At 35.7% G+C, this 12,594-nt stretch overlaps 1 protein-coding gene across 9 annotated transcripts in view; it reads left to right on the plus strand.

The window, feature by feature from the left end:
- The window catches only part of BIRC6 (baculoviral IAP repeat containing 6), a 188,518-nt gene that overhangs the window by 78,669 nt on the left and 97,255 nt on the right, over nt 1–12,594 (plus strand). For all 9 annotated transcript variants that reach the window (XM_054820680.1, XM_054820685.1, XM_054820682.1 and 6 more), the window contains 6 exons: nt 753–869; nt 1,860–2,014; nt 3,224–3,350; nt 4,200–4,310; nt 10,742–10,875; nt 11,899–12,026. In XM_054820680.1, coding sequence (XP_054676655.1) covers nt 753–869; nt 1,860–2,014; nt 3,224–3,350; nt 4,200–4,310; nt 10,742–10,875; nt 11,899–12,026 — 772 coding nt within the window. The remainder of the gene's footprint in view (nt 1–752; nt 870–1,859; nt 2,015–3,223; nt 3,351–4,199; nt 4,311–10,741; nt 10,876–11,898; nt 12,027–12,594) is intronic.

Genomic DNA, 12,594 nt, shown 5'->3' on the forward strand with positions numbered 1-12,594 from the left:
GTTCTGTTAAGGATCTCTTTTCTGTGATACTGTATTCAACACTTCTGCATATCAAATTATGTTAACAATCCGTGTGTGTTAAGTGGAAAAAATTAAATTTTCTATATGCTACAGTTTTTCTGTGGTAACTGAGAGAATGTTATGTGAGGTTTATATTTAAAACAGCCTAACATAGCAGCAGATCTTATTTTCTAACATTTTTGAACTTAGACTTATAGGTAGTTTTAAATAATTCCTGTTTTCTCAGGAAATTTTGGAAGGTCTGTTCTAGTTGGCTGATATTTTGGATAGTTGGCTCTACTCTAAGGAATAAGATGGCACACTTGTTTAGTTTGGAGGAGTACTACTGGACAAGGGTAATAGATCTTTCCCCCGCCACACTGGGGAAAACCAGCTGTTTGGCTCTTGTTTGAGAGCTATTACCTTAAGAAAAACAGGCTTAAACGTATGCGGATTTAGTTATGTGTGATAATAAAGTGACTGTAAAAAGAAATATGTGTATGTTTCACAGAAACTTAGTATTTTATTCATTATATATTTCACATCTATGAGAATCTTATGTTCAGTTCAGAGTATAAGTTTCTACATTCTGTTCCGTCGTACATAAAAGTGAATCTTCCTGTTAGCGATACTGAGAATTTTTTCAGTTTAATGTAGACTGTATACAGTGTTGCTTGCACAGAAAGTTAGACTAACTAATTGTATACATCTTTGATATAATTCAGTTTCACCCTGTTTATTGCCTTGTGTAGCTTTAGATGCACGTCTAGAAGTTGGACTTGAACAGCAGGCTGAGCTGATGCTGAAAATGATGTCCACCTTGGAGGCTGATTCCATTCTACAAGCATTAACAAACACATCTCCTACATGTAACTACATGTTGTCAAATCATTCTCTTCACATAATGACCACAATGCTCTGAAATTTGTACTAATTTTTTCTGCAGTCACTTAGCAGCTTAGAAAAAGTTATGTTTCACTTGAATTTGCTTGTTAGACTGAGCTTTAGAGATACTTCTTTATTCAGATTTTTTAAGTAGGTGTATACATACATTTAAGACATTTAGTGAAACTGGTCAAGTATGCAGGATTCCCTTTACAGTACATAATAGTACAATGGAGGAATTGTTTTCATTTTCCTATCTAGGTGAAAGTGAACATTAACTTTTCTATTTTTGTGAAGCTTCATTCTTGCATTCAGTGTGAAATTTCAGCTGTTTGAAAGCTGCTTTGACAGTTTCACTTATTTAGTGATGAAAGTGAAAATATTTGAATACAGTATTGAACTTGCCTGTTCAGTAAGTTTTATGATATAAAAACATTCATGATGCCGATTTACTTTTGAACATATTTTCAGTGAGTTGCACTGCCTATCTTGTTAAAGTGTACTTTTTTGTAGCTCTCCGAGTACCTTAACATACATGCAGTCATTAGTTGAATATCTGATGACGGAATAGGTTTAGTGACATCCTCAGACTTTATTTTCTGGAAGTTTATTATTGACTACAGTAGTTTTACATGCATGAAAGAGATGTTCCAATTGTTTGTCTTGCCATAGTGTTACCAGGACACTCCTATAATACTTGTTTGGCAAGAACTATGAAAATGTATTTCTGTGAGTTCGCTTTCCAAACATCTTTTTGTGATGATGGAGATGTCTGACATTCAAGTATGGTAGTCAATAGTCCAACTCAGCTGAACACTACTTTGAAGATGTACTCGTAAATTATAAAATAAGTGTCTTTCCGTTAAGTATAAAATACAATAAAATAAAATACAATAAAATAAATATGAAATTACTTTTAGCAACTTTTACAAAATAATTAATGGGGGATGGTACTTCTTGGTTTGTTTTTTTAGTAACCCAATCTCCTAGTGGAACAGATGATTCATTGTTAAGAGGATTACATGCTGCTAACCAAAATACCCAGTTGATTGTACAGTTGTCATCTATACCTATGCTGAGTGCGTGCTTCAACAAACTCTTTTCAATGCTACAAGTCCACCATGTTCAGGTATAGAAGTATGAACTTTGAAATGTTGTGATAGTGTTTCTAAATTTGAAAGTTGTTTTCCTTTATCTCTTACTACTTAGGATGCAAGTAACCTGCTATGTTATGTGCTTTATTGCTTATGAAGTTGTCATGGACAACAGTACCAATAATGTAATAGACAAGCTGCTGAAAGCTTTTATCAAATAGGGTATTTTTTGTTACAGTGAAAAAGCGGGTGTACATTTTCATACTTAAAACCAAGTTATCAGGTTCACTGAAAGATAATTGTTAGCTTATTAGTGAAGAGTATCACTAAGTCTGCAGTCTCCATCTGTGGAGGTTTTCAAAACCCAGCTGGATAAACCCCCAAGCAACTAGTCTGACGTCTTAGTTGGACCTTCTTTGAGCAGACGATTGGACTGGATAACCTCCAGAGGTCCCTTCCAACCTGAATTATTCAGTGATCCTAAATGTTAAAATTAGAAGTATGCTTTTTAAAAATTCATTGCTTTTGCACCACTTCTTGATACATACAAAGAAATGTCATCTGTGCTATATATGAGTGGTTAGGTGCCTGCCTACCTCTTCATGTTTTAATTGGGTCGCTGACTTCATCCCTCAGTTGTTCTTTAAATATCTCATCTAAAATACAGTTTGTGGGGTAAAGGACCTTGATAGTCCCCCAAAATATCTAAACAGTTATTTTCCTCAAGGGAGTTATTGAGAGCGAGCATCAGTGTGTCTCTGATAGCAAAGGAGGTTTCCCAGTAATTAAATTGGCCTTTTGAATCATTTCAGTTGACTGGTAAACATCACTTGACTATAATGAGACATTTCAAAAGCTTACATGCAAACCGGTGTTACAGATGTAAGGTTGTGATACAGGCATTTCTGAAAAGTGTGTAAAGCTGTTTGGTTTTTTTTAACATAAGTTTGAAGAAACTTCTTAAGAGAAACTTAACTGTATTTAGAAGAAATCAGTTACAAAAATGTAGAAGTAGTATTTGCTAGTTATGTTGAATTTAATTTGAATATTAAGTTTATCAGAATCTTCAGATCCACTAAAGGAGCGTGTATGTGTGTGTTATCAGTGAAACAGTAGCACCAGAGAATGTAGATATGGCTTTTAAAACCAAAACAGATAAGCTTTTATGCTCTGGAGTTCTGGAAAAACATGTGAGTTTGGTCTGATAGTGGGTTTTGTCGTTTTTTTTCTCCTTTATTTTTCAGCTTGAATCCCTTTTACAGTTATGGCTCACATTAAGCCTAAATTCCAGCTCCTCTGGAAGTAAAGATAGTGGCGCTGATATTTTCCTTTATAACGCTAACCGAATACCTGTCATTTCCTTGAACCAAGGTAAAATACATTAAATACAGGAAATTAATTTTCAGGATGTGTAAGATAAGATTTTTTTAAAGTAATTATGTTTTGCTAATAAGCAAAAATTATTTAAGTATTCCTGATAAGATCAATGTTGGGATGGTTTCTGTGTGCTTATTAAAGAGCTGTTGGGCTTGCTGTCTTCTTAACATGAAAAATGTGTAGCTAGTATGTAATTGAGAGATGGTTCCTTGAATTTGCATAATCTCCTCAGAAATTAAATTGTAAAATTCGTGGTTCTTAATTCAACATTAATCCCAAGAGGACTTTTAAAATGACACTTCTTAGTCTAAGGTGAACTATGCACCTGTATGTACTTCTGTGACAAATTTCTTCTCCTTGTATACCATCCCATGATCCATTTATTATGAAAGGAGTCAGTGTGGGAGGAAGCCCTATTACTTTTTGGCATCAGTCTACTAATCTAGTACAAAGACATGTTGAATTATTTTCTTATTTCTATAAATTAATTTGTACAGTTTAAAAAATTTGTGATATTTTGTGGTGATAGTCCAAAACATAAATGCCTGCTATAGTGAACCTGTTACGCTGACTTCCATGAGAGCATTTTGAAACCAGAGGTTTCTTTGCATTGTTTTTTCTGAGATGTCAGGGTTTGGGCACTGTAGAAAGTTCCATGGGCCAGTTCTTGTGAAGTGTTGGTGAGGCTTCTTTTCCTCATTTCCTGAACAATAGTTGTCAAAATTAATAAGTACAACAACAAAAATAATAATAATAATAAATATAGCACCTTACAGTAAAACCAACACATTTATAGTAATACCCTGAAGATTAAAGTTTGGAAAAACATGTTTTTCTTGACAGCTTCAGTAACTAGTTTCCTGTCAGTTCTGGCATGGTATCCTAATACCTTACTCCGGACGTGGTGCCTTGTGCTTCATAGCCTAACTCTCATGACGAATATGCAGCTTAATGGTAAGTCATGGGTGTGTTGTTGTGTTTTGTTCAGATGTTGTTTGGTTTTTTTATGTTGCCTGTTTTAGTGATGTACAGATAAGCATTGATTCCCATCCCATCAAATGATTCCCATCTGAAAGACTACCAGAGCTTTCCCTTTGTCATACAAATACTTTTGTTGATTCTCCATAACTTCAGGATTTTCAAGAGTGGTCTCCTTGAATTGCTTGTAACATGGAAACCGAAACCTTAGTGGTAAAAGAAAACATCATTATAAATCCTTGGGAATTAGCTTTATACTATGGGAAGTAGTAGCAGAGAGGAAGGATTAAGGCACTCTGAGAATCATGTTTTTCTGATGCAGTAGGAATATTTTTGTAAATATGCAGGTACTAGTCATTGCTTATGTTAACTATCTCAAGATAAGACCTTAGAAGCTGAATCTGTGGAAAAAGAAATCCAGCCCGTTTGTTTAATTTCATTTTCCTGTGCACACCAGACTATCTCACATTCTGTATGTTGCTCCATACCACACTAACAATAATCTCCCTTTTGAATGAGATTTTACCGCAAGACTGGTAGACATTAAAGGATGTAATTTTTAAATGAAGAAGTTAAGCTCCTAAATGGCTTACTATCATAGGGCAGCTGTTGTGAGGAATGCTTTTGTGGCCTTGTCCTCAAGGCTAAAGAAGATATCAAATAGTAAGAACTTGGAGACTGGAATCTTTTAAAACCTAAATGTTAGGCTGAGTCAGAGCTCTTTTAAATTGTGTTGTCTCTCCAAGCATATGACTAAAGACAGTAATTGCAGGAGAAAGAAACTCAGAGCCACCTGAAGATCACACTTCTATGAAGCAATTTGCCATCATATGATGACACAGCTATTCCACACCGTTTTCCTCAAAGATGCTTATGAATCTTTTTTTCCTATGTGCTATTTCAAATCATTGTCCTTGGGATGCACTTTTTTCTTCAGGTTTTCACTTTTTGTCCCTTTTCTGTGATGGTATTTAGAGACCAGTCTCACAAAAATCTGCTGAAATTTTTGCTGTTAGGTGAAGCAGTAGAGCTGTGAATAAACTAATGGAAGAGAGTTAACTGATATTCTCAAACTGAGACATCCATCTTATTTGTGGTATTTGAGAATAGTACATGGCCTGATTTGTAGGATAACAGTGCCTGCAGTTAACACCCATATGTATTTTCAACACTCCAATTCGCAACTGTACACTAGCGATTTCCAAAAATTATGCTGTGCATACCACCAGGACCATATGTGAATCTCTTCCAAGCGGTATGAGGCTCCATGTTGCGCTCTGACAGACAGACAGCTGTGTGTTTGCAGGAGTTTTAGGCAACTGCCTGAGAGCAGCAAGTGAGAATGTGAACGAAAAGCTGCTGAGAAGCAACCCCTGTGACTCATTGCAGGCACACTTCAGCATATGAATGTGGTTGCGGATTTTTGTGTATATAGGATTGTGAGCCCAAGGCTGGGGTTGAGTTGGAAAGGGTTGGAGACGCAAGCTTGCTGGAGGGTAAAGAAAAAGGTTGAAGGTGTGTCTCCTTTTCTACGTATGTATGGATTAACTGTCCCTTTTGCCATACTCACTGACAGAACCGGGAGCTAAATAATTTTAATCACCCATCATATCACTTCTGTGTCAGGATTCCTCAGCAGCAAATAATTCAAGATAATATTCTGTCTTGATGGCACTGAGTTGTCACATTTAAGAAGTGAAATAATCTCTGTTCAGTTCTTGACAATTGAAGGTGGGATCCATCAGGGCACTTCTCCAGTCAATTATTTTGGTTTCTGTGTGCTTTAGTTCAGAACTGGGACTAATAATAGTCTCTTAAGCCATTACAGACTGTATCTCCCAGGAGTTCTCATCAACTTATAATTTTCAAGATAATGCTTTCCAGAAGAGATAGGATTTTGGGTTTTTTTAAATACATGCAGCCAGTAGAGAGTGAACAATTTAAAGAAAAGTTGTTCCTGAGACTGGTGAAATGTGACATGTCAGCTTGCTTTGGAGTCAAGTTTCTCTTTTATCCTCTTTAATTCTGTAATGGTTTAAGCTATGAAGTACAAATTCTTCACGTATCTTCACGTTATAGACAGGTTATGGTTAGTTTTGTTTACTTATTTATTTTTAAACCAGTAAGATGTCAATTACAATTCATTGAGAATAATTTGTTAGTCTTGCTAAATGTCTGTGGTTATAAAAGGAGGTTCTTTTCCCCTTTTAATACCCACACAACAAGTCCCCAAATGCATGCATTTGCAGAATATCATCACTGATGAAAAAAACACTACCAAAAATATTTTATTCAGATGATTTCAGGTATAATAAACCTCTTCAGATGCAATAAGCCTTTTAAATAAAGCAAGAAGGCACCTCTTCTTGACATAATCCTCATTAGATAATCATATTTGCTGTTTCAAAAATTAGAAAACTGCTTAGAGGTGTAGCCACTCATAGATGCAGCTACACTAAACTCTTTTGCAGGTGGGCATTTTAGCACTGAGAAAATCCCGATATCACTATTTTTCTAAACCACTGGATCTCAAAGCCTTCTCAGAGAACCTCCTGCTTAAGTTGCCTTATTTAGTTGAAATTCATTATTGCTGTTTGATACATATGTTCACATTCAGCCATTCTGTTTTCCTCAGTCTTTCATTTAAAAAGAAGAAAAGAAATGCAAGGAAAACCAAAGGGGGGGAGTGGGTGTGGACAGGGCAGTGCTTTTTCATATATTCTTCCATACATTCTAGTTAAGGGTCTTGGGTCATTTGCATTTTATGGGTAGTCTCTTTGAATTCACTTCTGAACTGTTGTACTCTGAAGACTACAGTTTTGGTCACCATTTCATCAAGAGATCAATGAATTAGAAGATCTCATCATGAGAAATGAGGTGATTCTAGAGATCTCATCTAGATGTTACTTTCAGAGCTGTTTCTCAGTTATTTTTCTAAAACCCTAGATCTTTCTAGTAGTAATCAAGGCTTTTTAGTTGGATTTTTTTTTTTTTACCCACATGAGTATAAGGCAGATTCTTTTGGGGAACTGTCTTATATTGGGATTTTATGAGCAACCACTGTCTAGAGCAGGTCAGTTCATGGTCAGAAAAATCTTATTTCATTATGCCATTATGCGCTGATAAATGTCTTCAGAATAACAGCTCAGGCTGTGTAACTTCTGTGCTTCAGGAACTCTTATCTGAGGAGTGCAAGATATTTTTCAGAGATAAACCCAATACCCTCACCATTTCTTTTCAGAATAATGACTTTAACTGGTTACACGATCCAGGGACAAATTTTGCCAGGATGATGTTTAAAATCAGTATTTGATGGGTGACATCTAGAACCATTTAATGCCATGTAAAGGAAGGTGGGTAGAAGCAAATCTACAGTGACACCTGGCTAAGAAAAATTTCTCAGAGCTACAGTTGCTCTAAAGTAAACAGCTGTCATCTGTCAAATCCTTCTCATAATGCATTTACTCATCTGTTCCTTTACCAAGAACTATTCATGCTTTCCTCACATGCCCTTTTGCTTATCTGTTATTGTTGTCACCAGAAATATTGTTTGAGAGCAGTGTTTTGAGCATAAACGCTCCCTGACAAAGCAGATAATATAGAGGGATTGTGAAATCTGAGTTCGAATGTCAAACAAAACATGTCAGACTGCAAATATAATGTAGAAAAAAAGTGGGGTTTTGTATTGTAGTGATATTTTCAGCTGTTCAATATAAAATAGATAAATAAAATAACATAGGAAGTAATGAAGATGCATTTATTCAGTTATGGCATCAACCCTATCATGAAACAGTAGAAAAACTATGGAGCCTTCTAATCCTGGAAGGAAATGAGTTGAGGGTTAGCATGTGGACTTGGCTACTGCTCGTCAAGAGGAGATGGGCTGGGACTGTCAAATCCAGGGAAGTTCTAATGTAACATCTGCTTGTACTAAGATGTAACATCTTCACAAATAGCCTGATTTAATTAAGTACTTACAGCACAGACCTAACAAGTAAAGGTGAACACAGCGGGAAAAAGCTGGAGTTTTTTAAAATAATGTTACCTTCAAAGAAACACCAAGTGGATAAATCAAATGACTTGAAGCCACACCCCAAATGTGCCCTGTTCAGAAAAATGCAAGCATACATATTCTAAAAGCTGTAGTTTCAATGGAGAGTTTGTTTCATTTTGTTTTCTTTTTTAAAAAAGAACAACATTGAATAGCAATGTTGCTTATCACAATGATCGTTATAGACGTCATAGGTGATTCAAGGTCTCTGAAGAAAATGAAATACCTTCTGTCTATGAAGGTAGCATTCAGGAATGCAGGAAAGTACAAAAGTATGTCCATTTTTCAAATAAAAATATAAACATTCTGGGTGATTTGTACACTTATTTTTGAAATTAATTTGGATACTTAGTACTTTTGGACAAACTCAAGGGACATCTAGCTTTAAACTGAAGTTATACACAAAGTTTAAATGCTGCAGTTACATAGAAACAATGAAAAGTTACAGAAAACTATGACAAACAGAATAACCAAATTCAGATTAACTTCTCATTTTGATTAGCTATGTCAGCTGCAGTTGAATGTAACTTTACTGGTAGTGATTTATCTTAAATTTTAAAATAGATTGTAAGTGGAACTTTTTTCAGAAAAAAAACCAACCAAAAATGCAGTAATATGACAGGTCTAGGTATACGTGCAAGAGCTATGTGCTTAGAAAGTTAGTGCTCTTAGTGACCTGAGTGTCATTTTCATTTTTAACTTGTATCATGACATACTCAGAAACACCCCCAAAAACCAACCAACCACCCCCGCCCCCCCCAACAACTACAACCTACATACCTAGTTTTCTTAGAGGGAAAATCAGTGTATTGTAAGTTTTACTTCAGTAAATATTCAGGGGTGCAGATTCAGCAAGGGAGAATAAACTTTATCAGTGCACCCAGACTGGTGTTTCCAAGGCACATCCTGCAACGGAAGGCTTCTTAGTTGTTCTGAAATGTTCAGTTTTTCTTTCAGAGAACCTGTGAAACTGTGTGCTTACTTTTTACAGACTTGCCCTCCACCCAGACAAGACCTAGCCTTTTCATCTTTTGCACTATCAAATGTAAACTAGAGCAGGCTTATTGTCTACAATACAATGGAACTGGAATGCTGTGGGATGCTTTCTTGGCTATTGCCATGCCATCAGTCATAGCCATACCGGCTTGTTTCACTACTAATGTTGATAAATCAATGCAGAATGGTTTGTATTGCTGTACAAGAACTACTTTCAGTGGTAGTTTTCTGCATTCATCTAAAGCAAGAAATGTGTTTATAGTTTGAGAATGAAATAGCATTTGATAAGGGGAAAACTTAACTGCGAATTATCTTCTCCTTCCATCTTCCCATAAGGATTTCTTCTCATAGCAAGTGTCTTTCTGATGCTATTGTTATTTCATTGCTCTGAAAGCTTTTCAACAGAGGTGGAAGCAGTCAGGGTTTAATTCTGGTTTTCACGGAGATGTTTCCCTCCTGGTTGAGATCTTTAGTTTAACTGTCCTTCGTTTAAGGACATTCTTATGAATGATGAAGACTCTGGTAAACCGAATGATTAGTAAGTAGTTCAGGATTTGGTTCTTTTAGCAGCCTCCCTAATTAAGACTCTTATCTTGGAATGCAAAGGGATGCCAGCCAAGCTCTCACACCAGAGCATCATTTCCTCAATTTAATCTTTTATATATGATGAGATAGCCTGAAAGAGATCACAGCTTCAGCATGTAATAACCTATAACTTCATTTAGATACATGTAATATTCTAAAAATATGTATTTTTATTCAGTAGGCTAAGCTTTTTTCAGGTTGTGTTTTGAATTGATTCAGTATACTACTGCTGAAGGAGCAAGACTTCACATTTAGTAAAGCTTGTTTGTTTGATCATTGAAGGGTGTATTTTCATTCTATTTCTGGTCCGCAAAGTTCTTGTCTGTTAAGCTCCCTACAGTTTTAGTCAGTGATGAGAATTCTCTGAATGTGTCAAGGACAAAAATATCTTGATTGTGTACAGGATAATAGAACATGTGGTCTCTGTCTGACAAACTAACAAATGCACTTAAGCCTTATTAAAGTGTTGGACTAGCAAAGAGAAACAAATCAAAATGTCTGTATATATTGCTTCTACAAAATGAAGCTCTACTTCTAGGAATACTGCCTTAACAAGCTTGGAACACTGGTGGAACAGTTTTGGGGGTTTATATTTGTACTTAATCGAAAACTGTACACTCAAAATTGTAGTCCTGAGTAAGCAGGTTTCAGTAGCTGATTTTGCTGAGAATATTTACACATCATGCAATAAGTATCAGGGATATGCAGTATAAATGTTTGATTTACACTTAGTGCTTAAGATTACAGATTTAATTTTTATGTCTTTATTTTTAAGCTGGTCCAAGCAGTGCCATTGGAGCTCAGGAAAGTACTGCCCAATTGTTGGTGTCAGATCCAAACCTCATTCATGTGTTAGTGAAATTTCTTTCTGGCACTAATCCTCATGGAACAAATCAACACAGTCCACAGGTAACTAGCAATTAAAATAAGAAAAAAACCTCTTTGTAATAGGATTTCAATACACTTCACATGAATATGTATTATTCATAATGTATTATATCCTTGACTTGTTTCTTTTTTTGGTTATCGTCTTAGTTGGTTCTGATGAGCAGCCATAGGGAAGTTCATGTTGGTGACACACTCTGAGTAGTGATTGTACATTTTTACAACTATCTGGAGACCTGCCACAGGGAGAGAATGCCCTGCAATATGTCAGTGAATGTGTTCCATGTTAGGATTCCTAGCTGCATGCATGAAAAATGTAATAGAGTTCAGTTAGTTTCCTGAAATCTTGTTGGGTTGGGATAAATATGCTCATGAAGATTAAGTTTAAATATCTAATAATTCCAGAATTAAAATCATACTTTTATTTTCTGCCTGTTTTCTGAATTCAGGTCTGCTGTTTCTCCTGATTTCGACTAATGGTTTTTTTGCTTTTTGCAGTTTTCGAAACATCTGTGAATAGTGATTTTAAAAAAGCCCAAGTTAACTTAATTGTGTGTAATATTTGACAGAAGTCTCAGAAACACTTAGTTTAGGAGACAGAAAACACCTGGAATTTCCAGTATTTCCCAGAAAATTTTCCAGAAAATACAGTCTTTTCCAGAACTTAAAAATTACACAGTGCCATTAATTTAAAGCACTTATATGTAAATGTCTAGTTTGTGAAAAGACATTCAGATTAGCACAGAAATGTATTCTGTGTGAAGCGTAGTTTGCATTGCCAAAAAGATAAAGTCGCAAGCTCCAAATTGAGTCTTAGGGAAAGAACTGAATTATTTGCTTTTTACTCATGTTTAGTAGTAGAAAAACACATAATATAAATCAATATGGAATAGTTCTCCTGTGAAAACCCTGTAAAACTTTTCAGACAGCAGGTTAAGCTACATGATATTTTTCTGTTCTTAGAAAATATTCTTGTTAGATACTACTTAATGTTCTTGAAGAAATTTCAGCTTTATATAATACTTATTAAAATGCCTTTCCCTCTAGGTTGGGCCAACAGCGACACAAGCTATGCAAGAATTTCTTACTCGATTACAAGTGCACCTTTCTTCAACTTGTCCTCAGATGTTCAGTGAATTTTTATTGAAGTTAATACATATACTTTCAACAGAAAGGTAAATCTTAACTATTTTTTTTCCTTTCATGCCCTCTTTGTCTTTAAAGTCTGGGCGAGCGTGAATCACAGCTAAGACGTCTATGTCCCACCTTGTCATGCTGTCAAGTTATATATAGATGGAGATCTTAGGTGTTGCTGCAGCACTACCAGCAGCCTCTGGGCTGCTTCTGGCACGTGGAAGAGTGCAACTGGAATCCACAGACAGGCGTCCATGTGTGAGGGACAGTGAATAGAAGAACTAAACGGTTGGACTGACTTTTATCTAGCGCTAAGATTTAGGCCTTGTTAAAGTAATCCCTAAAATAAGAGCACCTGTTAAAAAGAGAAGTAGTATTCTGAGGCTTGAATTAATGAAAGTTTCTAGGAATTATTCACAGATTGTGAAAATAATATGGATGGCTTTTATAACATGGTAGAATGAAATGTGAGATTGTATAATCCTATTTAAGTAATATGCATATTTATTGCTTTGTCTTTCTATTCCTCTCCTCCTCACCTGACAGTGGAAAACCTCCACTGCCCCACTCTCCTTTGGGGGCCTACTGATGTCTTGTCTCCCCACTAGT

Source organism: Grus americana, chromosome 3 (assembly GCF_028858705.1).
Source record: "Grus americana isolate bGruAme1 chromosome 3, bGruAme1.mat, whole genome shotgun sequence".
Taxonomy (NCBI): domain Eukaryota; kingdom Metazoa; phylum Chordata; class Aves; order Gruiformes; family Gruidae; genus Grus; species Grus americana.